Source organism: Cupressus sempervirens, chromosome 11 (genome assembly GCF_028749045.1).
Source record: "Cupressus sempervirens isolate cs-2001-9-10 chromosome 11, ASM2874904v1, whole genome shotgun sequence".
Classification (NCBI taxonomy): domain Eukaryota; kingdom Viridiplantae; phylum Streptophyta; class Pinopsida; order Cupressales; family Cupressaceae; genus Cupressus; species Cupressus sempervirens.
The window spans coordinates 568,589,572-568,606,533 of NC_143128.1; the positions used below are offsets into that span (position 1 = coordinate 568,589,572).

At 37.4% G+C, this 16,962-nt stretch overlaps 1 protein-coding gene across 4 annotated transcripts in view; it reads left to right on the forward strand.

Moving 5' to 3' along the window:
* LOC149530900 (uncharacterized) overlaps positions 1-15,277 on the forward strand; it is a 359,431-nt gene extending 344,154 nt beyond the window's left edge. For 3 of the 4 annotated variants that reach the window (XM_089811737.1, XM_089811740.1, XM_089811738.1), the window contains one exon: positions 14,778-15,277. In XM_089811737.1, coding sequence (XP_089667863.1) covers positions 14,778-14,930 — 153 coding nt within the window. In that variant the 3' untranslated portion in view covers positions 14,931-15,277. Of the gene's footprint in view, positions 1-11,101; positions 11,432-11,561; positions 11,751-14,777 lie in introns of all 4 variants that reach the window. The other variant, XR_016359208.1, reaches the window with a different exon arrangement.
* Positions 15,278-16,962: the final 1,685 nt, after the last annotated feature.

Consider the following 16,962-nt stretch of genomic DNA (forward strand, 5'->3'; position numbering starts at 1 on the left):
TCAGCCACCTCAAATGCCCTCTCAGTCCTATGCCTATCAACGTACATCTTTTGTTGATTCTAAGCATGTTGTAAGTTCTCTCTGAGAGATCTCATGATATCCTGGTTCTCCTATAACCAATCCTGTGCAAAAGCTAATGCATCGTAGCCATAAAGGGTTCGGAAAGGAGTCATATCTATAGACATGTGGTGCGTAGTATTATAACAATACTCACCCAAATACAACCAGCGCACCCATGCCTTTTGCTGCCCTGACACATAATTGCTGAGATACCCCTCAATCCACTAATTAACTATCTCGGTCTGTCGATCCGTCTAAGGGTGGTAGTTGGTACTAGGTGTCAACTCAGTGCCCGCAAGCCTCAAAAGTTCCTGCCAAAATGAACTCATGAACCTGTTGTCTCTGTCACTCACTATAGTCTTAGGAAGACCATAGAGTCTAAACACCTCTCTAAAGAATAGCACGACTACCTGGAATGCTGTGAAATCAACTGCAATCGAAAAGAAGTAGACATATTTAGTCAATCTGTCCACCACTACATAAATACAATCCTTCCCCTAAACTCAAGCAAGACTTATAATGAAATCCATAGAGATTCCTGTCCACTTCTATTCTGATATAGGTAAGGGCTGCAACAAACTAGCAGGGAAAGTATGTTCTGACTTGTTCTGTTGAGAAGTCATGCACTCACGAACATGGCATAAGACATCATCCTTAAGACCCTTCCAAGAGAATCTCTCCCAAATCAGTCTGTATGTCTTACCATACCCTAGGTGCTCTGCCGTAGGAGTATCATGAAAGTCATGCAAAATTTGTTCCTTCGACTATGACTCAGGAACAAGATAGACTCTATTTTCATTGTAGATGACATCATCAACCACACTATATTTGTCAACCTGTACTAATCCATCCATGACCTCACAAGCATGCTGATTTTTAGAGTACTCAACTAAAAGTTGAGCCTTTCAATCTATTAAAAGCTCACTTAATGAACATAGGGCAGCAAGTGACGGTTTTCTAGAAAGTGGATAAGCTACAATATTGTTCTTCCCTTTAACAAACTCTATGTCAAAATCATAGGCTTAGACCTTGCTTACCCATTTTTCATGAGATCCGTCAAAGGTGCTACTAGCTGAGAGAATCCCTTCATGAACCTCCTATAATAAGCACATAAACCAAGGAATCCACGTAATTCTATAATGTTCCTAGGATAGGGCCAATCTCGAATTGCCTATATTTTCTCATCATGCACTTTCACCCCATCAGCACTAATCACATGGCCTAAATATAAGATCTCCGTACATCCAAATTCACATTTGGACAACTTAGCAAATAGAGATTGACTCTCCATGATGCTAAGTATCTCACCTAGGTGCCTGAGATGATCCTCCCATGTACGACTATAGATCAATATATCATCAAAAAACACTAGAACTGATTTCCTTAGCTGTTTGTTGAAGATGTGGTTCATATAGGACTGGAAAGTGGCAAGTGCATTTGTGAGGCCAAAAGGCATCACCAAGAACTCATAGTGCCCATAAAGACAACAGAAGGCAGCCTTGTGTACGTCCTCATTCCTTACACAACTCTGATGATAGCCTGAATGGAGATCAATCTTAGAGAAGTAGATAGCTCCATGAAGCTCATCCAACAGCTCATCTATGTGTGGAATGGGATATCTGTTTTTTATTGTTTTCTTGTTCAAAGCTCTGTAATCTATACACATCTGCAGAGTCCCATCCTTCTTCTTAACCAACACCACAGAAAAAGCAAAAGGACTTGAGCTAGGGTGAATGAACCCCATGTCCAATAACTTATAAACGGTCTTCTCAATCTCATCCTTGTATGCTCTAGGATGATGATATGGGGTAGTAATCACTGGCTTAACACCATCCTCCAACTCTATCACATGATCAAAACCTCTATCTAGAGGTATACCAGAGGGTATGTCTCCAAAAACTTCACCATGCCAACCCATCACTGACTGTATATCAACATGAAAGGCCCTACCATCCTGGGGTGTGGGAGTTTGGAACTTAACATAACAGTGTGTAGCCCAAATCACATCATCATGTCTAATAATAGACTCCATCCTATGGGAAGACACCTCCATGGGTTCATCATTTGAGGCTGCTCTCAAAACTATCTTCTCCCTCCAAAAATGAACTCTAACTACATATGGTGGTGGTCAATAATGTATCTGCCAATACCCTATAACCACTACATGCCCAAAACCACATCATAATCCTCTAATGGTAGCACATAGAAATCATCTATCAAAGTATAATCCCCCATCTGGATGCTAAGCTAAGAAATCCTCCTGGTATAGCCCAATACTGCACCATTTGCAACCTTCACTCCAAACCCAGCAAACTCCTCATACTATAAACCCCGCCTATCAACTAACTTCTGATCAATGAAGTTGTGTGTGGCCCCCATGTCTACCAAGCTCATAAAACATTGGCCTTGGAGTTTACCTTCAAAAGGCATGAAACTTGGGAATTGGAGAGAGTAGCCATAGTCACCTTGGTGGATGCCAAAGGCTCAAGAGTGTCTAACTCCAATTGCGGGTGCTCTTGCTCAACCTTCTTCGAAATATCCTCAATATCAGTGTTAGGTATCTCCTCCTCTGCCATCTCAGATGTCACCTCAATCAAATGAACCTTGCCCCCTACCCATAGAATGGTGACTAGGCTTCAATGGCTCCTTACAAGAGAAGCATAGTTTCCTCCTCAATTCATTCCTAGTCTCCTGGTCCAACCTGGTATGTCTGAATGGTGGTTCACCTCTACCCTAAGGGGTGTTGGCCTTTTGTGTAGACCGAGAGTCCCTAAATGGCTTATTATCTGCCTGATAAAAAGTAGGAGTGGTGTCCAATCTCAATGTCACATCAATGGTCTCCGTACGAGTGTCTAACCTGAATGCTCACACCAACCCCTTAAGCCTATCCTATAATCCTTCTATAAAAAGCATCACATTACGCTTCTAAGGCATATCAGGTACCATGATTGCAATACACTAGAACTCATTAATATAAGCTTCCACGTGCCCTGTCTGTCTAAGAAGTGCTAGCTCCCTATGGTAAAGCTCTGTGTCTTTCTGATCAAACCTAGTAATGAGGCACTCTGTGAACTCTACATAGGAGTGAACCAAGGCATGATCCTGGGTGACTAATCCATGGTGCCACCAATCACAAGCAACCTCATCTAAATGCAAGACAACAAACTGAATAGCCTCTCTCTCAGGAATAGGCCTCAAGGATAAATAAATGTCCAGCTTGTGCACCCAAGCTCATGCACTCTCACCACTGGTGCCATCATAAATAGCCAATGCGATCTTCCCTTTAGCCCTATTGAGATCATTGTTCTGATGTGGCCTATGGCTTCTGTCTCCTCTAAACCTAGTAGTATTTCTACCCTATGCTCAATATTGGGGAAAAGGAAAAACATCCCTAACCTCTGGGGGTAGAGCTCTCCACTGAGCTGTGGCTGCCAAACTGATTCCTGGAATCTTTTGAGTGGCTCTACCTGTGTTGGTTGCCCACCTGGTATAAACTAAGGAAGCAAGGGTCTATCCCTAGCTGGTGTATGGGGTCGTTCCTATCCAGGGGAATGAAGGGAGCCCCCAACTAATGCACAAGATCTATGACTATACTGGCTTCCTACAACTGAAACTGATTTGCTTCATCCTTGTCTCTCTTGCCCCCCTCTATGTTTGTCCAACTGCATTCGTTCCAAGGTATTTTGTAACCTTTCTAGGATATGCACTATCCTAGGCTATGTGGTGATGAGAGTTCACATCAACTCTCTCTATTCCTCCTCCTATTGCTTCTGTCTAGCACCTCCCTATTCATCTACCATAATGGGTTCTTGCTCTGTACCAAACTCTAAATTGTACCAACCTCTCCTGTGACTGTAATACTAGAGTAGGTTTGCCCTTCCTAGATGCATAGAAACTTTTATTTTTTATTTTTTTAAATAAAATTCACAGGCTAGCAAGATCATGGCTCTGATACCACTAAAATATCCCAAACCGATCTCAACGCAAATAACTGTCTTGTTTGAAGAACTTATCTTTGACCTGTGTTTAAACCAGTGTAACAGGACTCTGCAAGCCTGACTAGGACTCTACGAGTCCAAGGCAAAGTCCCACTTTCCGATGCAATTGGCCTCTAGACTCGGACTTGGTCAAGTCCTAGCAGAGTGCACATGGACTCGCCGAGTCCCATGCCTAGGACTCTCACCAACGGAAAAGACATTAAAGTGCAAAAAAAAAAAAATGACTTAAGTTGCATTTTTCTGGTTGTTATAACATCTAATTGACCTAAAAAGGTCATTCCACCATTTACTTATTCTGATAGAGAGGAAAGAGTTAGAGAAGAATATTGGGGTAGAGAGAAATGAACAAACCGGTTGGCTCTCCCGTATTGATTTCTGATAGTTTGTGCAACTTTGTAGCTTGCACTTAAGCATTGAGAGGAGCTTAAGGAAGCATTTGGAGAAGGCTTCTACAAACTTACTTGCATTTCCATTGTTTGACTTTGTGCAAATTTGAAAAGGTAAGCAACAAGGTGCATTTCTTTGTGTTGTTTTGTGTTGACCAGGACTCTACGAGTCCAAGGCAAAGTCCCACTTTTTGAGGCAATTGACCTCTAGACTCAAACTCGGTCGAGTCTTGGCAAAGTCCACGTGGACTCACCAAGTCCCGAGCCCAGGACTCTTGCTGGCAGCAAAGACATTAAAGTACAAAAAAAAAACATTGACTTAAGTTGCATTTTTCCAGTTGTTATAACATCTAATTGACCTAAAAAGGTCATTCCACCATTTGCTTATGCTTGTGATAGAGAGGAAAGAGTTAGAGAAGAATATTAGGGTTTTGAGAGAGAAATCAGCAAACCGGTTGGCTCTCTTGTATTGATTTCTGATGGTTTGTGCAACTCTATGGCTTGCACTTAAGCATTGAGAGGAACTTAAGGAAGCATTTGGAGGAGGCTTCTACAAACTTACTTGCATTTCCATTGTTTGACTTTGTGCAAATTTGAAGAGGTAAGCAACAGGTTGCATTTCTTTGTGTTGTTTTGTAATATGTTTTACATTCATATTTTTTTACTTCTCATTTTGTTTACATTTGTTTAGCCTCTACTTCTACTATCTACTATTTAGAATCTAGATTTATTCTAATTTATATTGATGACAACCTGAGAAGGCCCTAAAGTTTAAAAATCTGATTTGATGCTAACATTTTTTTATTTTTTATATATTCATATTGCAGGAGCAAACACATTGACATAATGCCTCAGGGTGAGCCATCTGGAAGTGGAACTAGGCCTACATTTAACCCTAATGCAGACCCAAGGGCAATAGCAAGGGATAGGGCTTGGAAACATGCCATCCTGGGGTACAAAAGGAGAATTGTTACATGTTGGCATTGCGGTGTAGTATATAATGGGGGAGGAATAAATAGATTGAAGTATCACTTAGCACATATACCTAGGCAAGATGCTAAAAAATGTGAAAATGTACCCCAAGATGTTATATGAGACATGCAAACTCTTCTATAGGAAAAAATGGAGAAAAAAGAATTGAAAAAGAAGCAACAAGAAGAAATGGCACAACTAGCCCAATAGGGATCTTCTAGTTTTCACTCTCCATTATCCCCTACTCCACCTATGGATGCCACTGCTTCTATGAGTGTGACCATTGGGCCTCACATTCATAAGCAAAAATTGACACTTGATTCCATGTTTGTTTCACGCACGGCTCTAGGTGCACAACCATTGCTTGAGAGCATGGATTGGAACAAGGAGAAGCATGATTATGCAAGATTGGCACTTGGAGATTTCTTTATCTATAACAACATTTCATTCAATGCAACAAGGTACTTAGTTATTTAAATTTTAATTTATGTCTTACTTCTCTTGCTTTCAAGTTTTAACTCTCTAACTTTCAAGAGACAATAATATGCTTATTTTGTTTATTTTAATTTGTATTTTGTTTTCAAATTTATTTATAATATACTAATTTGTTTAACTTTAAATTTTATTTAATTTGTTTTAGGTCCCCTTATTGGCAAATTGCAATTGATGTTATTGTTTGTGGTCTGGGGTTCAAAGCCCCTAATGCTAATGAGCTAGGAGGTCCTATTTTGACCCAAAGGGTGGCTGATGTAGAAGGTGCAATCAAGGAGTAGCGTGAGGTGTGGAAGACGAAGGGTTGCACCATCATGACTGATGGTTGGACTAATAGGAGTAGAACACTCCTCAAATTTTTTGTCTCCTTATCAAATAATTGTACTTAGAGTCTTAGACATTAAAAATTTAGAAGTAGAACTCGTATTTAAGTGATTAAATTTATAAATTATAAATCATCATTAATCATTATATTAATTTGTTTATTTTTCTTCAAATGCCATGGTCTTTTTGAAATCAATTGATGCCTCAAGAGAAACAAAGAATGTTGCATATCTTTGTGAGGTAATGGATAAAGTGATAAAGGACATGGGTGAGGAGAATGTGCTGCAGATAGTTACAAATAATGCAGCAAATTATGTTGCTGCAGGCTTATGGAGAGACACCCTCACATATTTTGGACCCCTTGTGCTGCTCACTGCATTGACCTCATGTTAGAGGATCTTGGTAAACTCCCTTGGATAAAAACAATTATAGAGCAAGGAAGGAGTGTATGCAAATTCATATATAATCATACATGGGTCCTCAACCTCATGAGGAAACACAATGTCCAAAAGGAGTTCTCTTGTCCAGGGATCACTAGATTTGCTACCAATTTTCTTACATTCAAATATTTACTTGATTCAAAGGAAGGTTTGAGACGCATGTTTGTTAGTGAGGAGTGGATTGTATCATCATATGTAAAGACCATTGCAAAGATTGATGCAACTGATCGCATTTTTTATGAGGCTTCCTTTTGGACACCGATTATTGATATTGTGACGGTAATTTTTCTTTTTGTCCTCATTTCATCTTTATTTTGTTTATGAAATTATGTTATAAATTATTGACTTAAAAAAAAAAAAACTTAAAGCTGATTATTTCTCCGCCAACTTTCATAATGATTGTAGTTTGTAAAGTCGCTTGTTCTCCTACGAATTGTTGATGGAGAGAAACCCTCAATGGGCTACATTTATGAGAGCATGGATAGGGTGAAGAAGGCCATTCGCTCTTTTTTTGTAGGGAATCAAGATATGTATGGGCCTATATGGGATATCATTGATAGACATTGGGACAATCTACTTCATAGGCTTATATATGCAGCGGCCTACTTCCTTAATTAGCATACCAATTCAGCCCACATTTCAAAGCTGATGATGAGGTGTGGAGCGGCCTCTACAATGTTGTAGAGAGAATGTCACTTGATTCAAGAGTTGGAATAATTGTAGTCCGTGACATTGAGCTGTTTAAGTAAGCTCAAGGGGACCTATTTGCATGGGAGTTGTGCAAGAAAAATAAGACAGAATTGATGTCTGGTAAGAATCTTTGATTTTACATCCTAAGTTCTAATTCTATTACCATTTTAATTTGATAAAGTCAAAGTTATTGATATGATTTAAATTTTTCTTGTTTCAGATGCATGGTGGGAGATGTTTGGCACAAAGGTGCCAAATTTACAGAGGATTGCAATTCACATCTTGAACCAGCCATCTAGTGCATCAGGATGTAAATGTAATTAGAGTGTATTTGAGCACATACACTCGAAGAAGCGCAATAGGTTGGCAATGAAAAAATTGAATGATTTTGTCTTTATTCACTACAACCTTTGCCTTCGCCATAGACAGATTGTATTAGAGAATGTTGATCCACATGCATAGTGAAACACAGAGATTGTTGATCTTGTCTTTAGTGATGAAGTGGAGTGGGTAGATCAAGTGGATCGAGAGGTTGAGGTAGTAGCGATCGCAGTCGAGGAGGTTAGAGCACGAGGAGACAGAGTGTAGGACCCTAAGGCTAGGAGTGATGGATCCGAGTCTGATGATGAGGATTATGTGGGCGAGGATGAAGATGATGATGAGGATGAGGATGAGGTTCAGCCTTAGACACAGGAATAGAGGATGGCTCTACAGTCTTCCATGACTTATCTTAGGCGTACTCGTAGGAGGACATAGACTACTATGAGCCTTAGTCTTTTAGTTATTTTGATATATGTTTGGAACTTTTGATACCATGGATTTCGTTATCTATGAATATTGTAGACATTCGAGTCTTTGACACTGCAGTGACACTATGTTTATTACTTTATAGTTTATATTGTGTTATTCAATTTTTTTCCTTCAGAAATTCACTTTTATACTTATGTGATCTATGCAAAATTGTGTATATTTATTAAGTAGCTTCTATTTACTTCAATCGTTGTGTATTGGATGTTAATTGACTGAAAGATGCATGAAACAATCTTAAAATCCTTAAAAATCTTTGAATTTCATGGGTTTTTCAATTTTCCAAGTCCTTGCCAAGTCTGATCACCGAGTCCAAGTCCGAGACGGATTTTGACTTTCCAAGTGAGAGGCGAGTCCGAGTCTCGTAACTATGGTTTAAACCCTTGTCTAGATAAGTGCCAAATTTTGATTTTTTTGTCGTTTTTCTCTAATATTCACCTTTTTTTTGGTCTTGTGGAAATACAAATAATTGCATAGAAAACAGTAAACAAATTCCAGCTAGAACAATAAGCAAAATGCTAAGAGTTTAATAGTACTTTAATTCTGAAATAGTACATACCCGTACAGGCAAACAATCTGATTAAAAAATGGATCCTTGCATTAACAGCCATAAACAAGATGATACAATTTGTTGTCTATAACCTCTTCTCAACAATACTCAACAATGGCGTCAGCTACAAGATGACTGACGCCTCCAAGAACACTCACGTGAGCTGCTACAAAGGCACGTGCAAGCTGAAATGAGCTGGCTGTCCAGCTAAAACCCTCTCTACCAAACTAAATATGCAGGCAATGATGAAATTGATCTCTACCTCTGACAATTTGAGTGCCCAATCGAACAAATGCAACAACTAATCCTTATTGAGGGTTACCTTCCAGCAATTCCAGTCCCAAGGTTTGCGTCCCAGACCTCCAATTCGCTCTACCAGAGCTATGGAAAATTTCAAAAGTGTAATGTTCAAAAGATACTCAAAAAATAGGGTTGTTTCTCCTTATATCCCCTCTCCAAAACAATTTGAACCCTAAAAGGGAATTTCTTAGTTTGCACTTTAATTAAAACAACATTTCCCTTATAAATGGCGTCCAGACTTAGGAAAAATGTTACTTTATTGAATTGTCATAAAATGTATCAAATAACCTCCTTGTAGAGGAAATAAGTTATAACAATTCAAAACCTTTCCAACGAGCTATAATACATAGGTATATAAGCCCAGATTATTAAATTATTCCCTTATTACTCCAAAATGATTATAAATATAGCCTTACTATAATTTATTTAATGACCAACTTAGGAAATATTAAAATGTTTCCCTTTATTCCTCTAAAAGCCCAAATCAACCAAATAATCATAAAACTGACCATGTCACCTGTCTATGACTAACACTGAACAAGATGGGTCAACTGGCAGTCTTGTCACTAAAATCTAGGGATGCTCCTGAAAACTAGGGAACTCACCTAGTTGTCTTGAAACTGAAACCATGAACTGGTCCAGAGGAGCCACATATCTGGAAGCTGCCACATCCTTTCGAATTTTAGGGAAACCTCCTAAAATAAAGGAACTACCCCAAACTGGCTCGAAATTGCCTAAAATGCCATGTTCGCTCATTGAATATCTTGTGCGAGTCTCTGTACAACACTGCCAGCCAACGAGACTACCATGATAGGCTAACTCTCAAGACCCTAATAGTCCAACTAAGGAGGGGACATGACAAAGTGAAGTCCCCTCCAAGCCCAATCATTTGACAAAACACCCCCACTAATTGAAACATTGAAGAGCACTATTGTTTTCCATGATGGTTCAACCATTTCGCATCTATCAGTCACTTATTGATTTTCATTAGGTATCACCAAGTAGCCTAACTTGCCAGTCCAAGTTGTTCATTATTCATGTGATCAGCTGAGGCCCCCTCATTAGTTAGTTCAATTCGTTAACCTTTGGTGGATGATATATATAGTCTAGTTGCAAATGCTAAAATATTTGTTGTAAGGCTTGGAACTAGCGCGAGACTTTAAAGCACTTGTAGAAAATGCAATTTCTACTTCCTATTAACCCCCTTTCTATATTAGTTTTGTAGTTATCATGAGCTAGTGAGCAATAGCTTCTCTCCCATTTCTAGAAAGGATACACAATTCTTTAGATAGGGCTAGTGAACTATTGTTGAGGTGGGGTACATATTCCAATTCAAAGCTACATCCACGTATAGGTTTGTTTCTTTACATAGATTGATTTCAACATTCGATGTGGACAAAAACCATGCACTAGTCTACTTGGGTCTTGGTGCAGGAGCACCCCATTCCTCCCAAGGATCCATATGAGGGTCATGGCATGTAATGTTTTTGTTCTATTTCAATAAGTTCTATTTGGACCATATGTGATGTAAAAGGGCCATATAGTGCCAATCAAGTACAATGATAAGGTCATTTCCATCATAGGTCCTAGGAATTGTTAATTTGCTCAATAAGGTCATATAGAGCTAATATGGTCAATATTGTTATTTTCAAACATATTTGATGTAAAAACATGAAATGTAATCTATTAGAGTCAATAGATTGGTCATGAGATCAAAAAATGGTAAAATTTGCAAGATTGCACGAAAACTTGTCATCCAACTTTCCAAAATTTCTCACAAGTTGCTCCTTAATGATTAGTGTGGTTCAAAAAGTCAGTTAGGATGGTTGAGGTTGGTTGGTGAGGCCTATTTTTACATGTTTGACACCCAATAAAGACAAGGAAGACGTTTCATGTAAATATGTCTTTTGGCAATAAAACAACATGGTTTTCCTGCAAGTTTAAGAAAAATTTGAATGTATCTTGGTTCGAGGAACTCTGATCATGCCTTCTTTGGATGAATTTGGTTGCTGTATTAATGTTAAACCATTTTGAAGTCCTTCCCATGCATTTTTAACAAGTCACCAAGCCATTTGTGTGCAGATTTAATTGAATGTCCTGGAGGTGGTTACTCGGGGCAGCGAACAGCAATTTTGTGAAGATTTAATGGATTAAAGACAGATTTCACTTTATGTTGTTGCTGTTCCTCGTGAATTACGTCTGCACAAGTGTATTTTAATTGATTATAATGGTTTGAACGTAGGACAAAGCATATTTTTGTTGTGTTGATGTTTGAAGTTGCAGGATTCAAGAGAAAAGGGACACAAAGTGGCCTGATTATGCCTACCTCTACTAGGAGAGTCTGCTGGAGCTGTATATCCATCCAAAACAACTATACCTGATTCTGAGATATGTTGTAAAGCTTCCAAATGGGTATCCCAATCTACAATTTGTTTGTCTAGTTCTTTGGAAAACTTTGGTGAAAAGTTCAGATTACCCAATTCCAAGAGCTAATGGGAAATAGGCCTAAAGTGGACAGTTTGGTGCTTGATGTTTGAATCAGAATTTTGGGCATGCAGAACCTCGTGACATGGTGTATTTGACATGTTAAGACCATTGCTGCGGTTGGACTTAACCTTGAAAGGTGGAAACCAAAGTTGGATGCTTGGAGGAGCCTAGTTAAGGCCTAGGAAGAAGACAATTTGTGACCAAATCTTGTTAGATGTTCCAGAACCATCATAAAACATTTGAAGTGAGTATTCTTTTAATTTTTTGTCATGAAGCTCCACATCGGGTCCCATTGCTATCAATAGTAGGCTGGTAAGTAAAAATCTTGACTAATTGTTGGCTTCCCATCATATTAGTTAATCTTTCTTGTAACTGGAAACCATCTTCTTTTGAGTAGGAATTTGATTCATATTCAATATCCCCTTCTTGTGTTATAATCTAACAATCCATGAATTAAATCTTCACATCATCTTGTGTTAGTGAAAAGTTGGGTTCCAAATTAGCAACAAGTGATGGTACAACTACACCATGTAGTTGAGATCCCAAAGGTATCTTACAAGACTAGAGAGGGGTTAAAGTGGTTGGTTAAGAGAGTGTTAGTTGTGAACATTAACATTACAAGGTTTCACAGTTCCCCAAGATTGAGAGTTTGTGAAACTGTTCCCTAATTCATGAAAGGGATTGAGCAGCATAGCAAGCACCATTAGGAAAATGGGCATGATGGGTCTACGTGATTGGATTCTTGTTCAATGTAGTGTCCATTATTGGCAACATCGTGAAACATCTTTCTTCACATTAACATAATCACCATATGTGGGTAGGATCACTTGATCAATTGAATGCAATTTCCTGTCTACCAAAATATATTTCTGACCAATTCGCTTATGTGGAGGGATTTTATAATAATAACTACATATCATACCAAGTTCGTATGATTTGTGTGTAATCACTGTACATTCGTTATTCGACATCCTTTTTATGTTGCAGTAGATGCTCTTGTGGATTTTATTATTATACATTAATGAATATCCAATGCAATTTATCCATCTAAAAACAAATGTCTTCAGAATGTTAAACATAACTTTTTGATAACCAGTATCTTGTGAGAGCATATGGTGAGAGTAAATGTTACTATTTGCCACTTTTTGATCACCTAGATCCCACAAGAGCAAGGTGAGACAGATTAACAATATTTTTTATGTATAATATCTAATAAACCAATGCCCTTAAAGATGTAGCTATGGATTGCAAAAATAATATAGATATGTTAAAGCTTCAAAAAATAACAAACTAATGTGAACAAAGCTTCCTTCACAATGAATTATTGGTGATTACAAAATATATGCTTCCACAATATGCAGAATCCAAACAAAGCTTTGAAATACAATACAACCTTTCTTTGAAATTATCATCAAGAGATCAGAGGTTTTTGTCCTTAAATCACCAAAAACCTAGAATTTCATCTTCCAATCTCCAAAATCAAAGGTTCTTTATCCTTAAATCCTACAGATGAATACAAAGCTCAAACTATGACAAAAAATACTAAATAAGTTGGTAGATGTCGCAAAAGCCAACAAGCTCTTCAACCACTAGCAGGCCTCATTTTCCTTTAAAAGACAACTATTAAAAGATAATGAGAGCCTTCCCTAAAATAAGCCACACTTTCTCTCCTAACAAATTAAGTGTCTTGGTGTTACAAAAACCTTTTATGTAAACCCACTCCAAATTATTTATTGTTAATTTATTTGTTGCTACTAAACCGTGGCTCCTTTACTAAAATATTTGTATATCTTTATGGAAAAAATATGGATATGGATAGGGCCCACAAAAGCTAATTGAATAAAAGGAGACATTACAATCTTGACAAAGAAGCTACTTGCACAACCACAACCACTTTTCTCCTCCATCATATTGAAGGTGTTGGGCTCCATTATTGTGTGGCAAGACTGTTGTTAGGCCTTATGAATGGCGTTCTCCTGATAAGATGGCATCAACACTCGTATCATTGTGCTTCCATTACCTAGGTGGGGTATGTCCGTGTCTCGTGCAATTCAGGATGGTTGAGTGGGTCTTCATCCTCTCTCAAGCAAGTCCTTATGCTTGGGCTAATCCTGTTCACGGGATGATCTGCCACCTCATCCTTTTGGAGTGGTAATTTGTGATCAATTATCTAGCTGTTGTTTTTTCTTGTCACAATTAGTTTGGTATAAGCTTTCATAGTTTGTGTTCTATGACTTTTTTGGGCCTTGTGTACCATCTATATGCTCTCACTGTGAACCTTCAAGTGTACTTTAAAAATATATTTTCATTAATTTCACAGTCAAGTGTTTCCAAGAGATATAAAAACATGTCTATCTATACTGTCTCGATTGGATAGGCTAAATGTAGAGTTCAAACTCAATAAGCCTCTTGTGAGTCAATGATTAATTAAAAAGAAATAATTTGCAAAATATTCTCAGATATTTTAGGTTAAGATTTACCTGAAGGCAACTAAAGACAGGATTTATCTAAAATTAGACCAGCTGTATGGAAATTGATAGTCTCCACACTGTTCTGAAAGTCTTAGAAGTTAGAAGCTAGTACAAAGATAGTACTGTTTTCTATGGCAGTACAGAATAGTGGACATGGTTAGGTATCCCCTTTTATAAATGTAAATGTCTTCTTTTCCATATGTATTTTTTAAATATTATACAAGAGTCCAAGACAATAGTTTATCAGCCTTCCTCCCATTGTGCTGAATTGTGGTGCTAAATTGGCATCATGAAATCTATAAAAGTACTCGTTTCCTCAAATGAATTACTTGTAAGCGTTTCCTAAACCATATATCTAACCTGAATGTGTTTTTTGAACCCTTAGACATCTTCTTGGTGTATTTATATTCTATGTACCCTATTTTCAATGATATCTCTCTTCAACTTATAATTTTGTAGGTTCTTCTCCCAATCTAGGCGATCATAAGCATTTGGCCTGGCTTGGCGGAAATAATCTTTTCTTATATGATAATTTATGTCTGCCTGAGCATTTTCTATCCTCAGAACTTTCCTCCTGACATGTAGTCCATACATCATCCTTTCTGAAATGTCAACTTAAACTCAACTTGAAATTACAAATTACCCTCTACACCAAAGGTGAAAATTGTAGGAATATCAATTGCAAGGAAAATTTGGATTTAAAATTCAGGTATATGCTTTCTGAAAGCTTCATTTTTTATCATGGCAGCTCACCTGTCATAAAATTAATTGATTTCACTAATATAAGTTATCTATTGCAGTCTCACGCAGCTGAATTCCGTTCAAGGCAATTATGCTTAAGTTCAAGGATTGCAGAAGAAAAACAGAAAATGATGCTTGCGAAAGAACAGAAAGCTCGCCAACAAGCACAGTACATTGCAAAGCATGTTTTGATTAGCCAACATTTCAAGTGATGAAATCAGAAATAAGAAGAAAGTTGATCTTCTATAAATCCTAAAAATATTGTGCTTGTAATGTCTCCTGCTGCATTGTTAAACGGTTCCCTCATTTGGGAGAATGACAAAAGGCTCGTTTTGCTGTATCAGGGGACATGATTACAAGTGTGCTTTGTCATGCATCAGGCTAGCTTATTGAGATTATGATCTGTCATATAGACTTTATCTCAAAGTTAACAAATTTGCTTCTATATCCTTAGTGAATTTTGCCATATTACTCTTCTTGTTTCCCCACTAAGGTAACCACAGACTCTTAAAATGTTATTACATATGCAATCAATAGAGATCAATCTGCTGATGAATTAGCTCTTAGTGTCAAGAACTCTTAACCAGTAGTCTAGAGGCAGGGTTGCATGGGGATGGGGGTATCCGTACTTAGGGTACAGGAATGGGTATTTTTCAAATAGGGGACGGGGGTACTTGGATACGTCAATTATTCAAATATAATTTTAATGTTTGATGGAAAATCTGAAAATATGAGTCATGACAATGAGTTTTCAAAACAAGAACAATGATAAAGTTCGCAGATGTAATGTATTGTTTTCATTTGAAATTTGCAATGTGTTTGTAGAAATAATACATCTAAACACCAAAGCAGGCAAACTTTAAACATGAACAGGAAGATCAGAAATCATATAAAAATGACATATTGCAAATGATAAACTCCTTACTTGAACAGTGATAAGTTTTACTGCTAGAATCAGTATTGTATCAAATTTTCAAACTGATTATGTATTAGATTAAGCTTGATAAACAACAAGCTGATATGCAAACAAAAAACAGAAAAAAAACTAGAATCTTAATGAAGGTAATCGACTACAATGCTCTCCACTGAATACCCATACTTGGGTATGTGTACTAGTACCTGCTACACATCCCAGGGGTATGCGCATGAGTACCCATGCAACATTGTCTAGTGGTTTGAAGAGAAACGAATCATCTGGAGGGTACATGCTCACCTTTGTTTACATTTCTATTGCAGGTCATCTAATTTCTTACATTACTTATAGCATCGTATACTTGTACCCTTCAGGCAGTTTAATACAACCATACTTAAGGTCAAATGTCAAATAGAATTGTCCATTCCATTTCATCAGCCATATGTTGTGTAGTAGAGATTACACAGTTCTTTTAAAATTGAGAATCTCATTTATCTTTATCATTGATTGAAGTGTGTTAGATTTTCTGGCTATTGTTTTTGTCTTAGTTAACGCAATCTCTTTTAAAATTGAGAATCTCATTTATTTTTATCATTGATTGAAGTGTGTTAGATTTTCTAGCTATTGTTTTTATCTTAGTTACCCAATTCTCCCCCTAGCCCTTTGAACCAGGCGAATTTTGAACCAGTCCTTGGTTCTAGTTCCAGTTCCTTTTCGGTTCCACTTGGATTCGAACCTAGGCAGACTGGTTCCTCCAGGCCGAACCTAGGTTGAGCCATGGTCTAAACAAGGTAGACCCAGGTAAACTGAGTGCAAACCAGATATAGTTCCACTGAAAAACATTCTATAATTTAGTGCAGAAAATGATTATTACAGAATTTGAATAAAGATCTTAATATTACAAAACAAAATTTGCTGAAGTTCAGATATTTGTTACATCAAATTAAACTAGTCCTAAAGATATCTTCCAAGGAAATTTTTATATCCAATTGCTGATAATGACCCCTGTCTGCTTAATTGGAAGCTATGTATTGCGATAAATCGTATTTTAAACATTAAACATCTTCAATAGGTGAAGGGAGTTGCAAGCTTCTTATATAACAATTTTCAAGTAGGATGTTAATTACAAACTAACAAGCTTTCTGTCATTGAAAAAGTAATAAGCATTTAACAACTTAGAAAGCAGGAATGTCATTAGTGCAACTGATATCATTGACATTGGCACTGTTTGTGAATTGAGTAATGCCTTCAACGATGAGAAGAAGATGAAGATTTAGATAATCCATTAGATGATTCAAACTTAGTATAAAGTTCTAATTGTTGAAATTCAA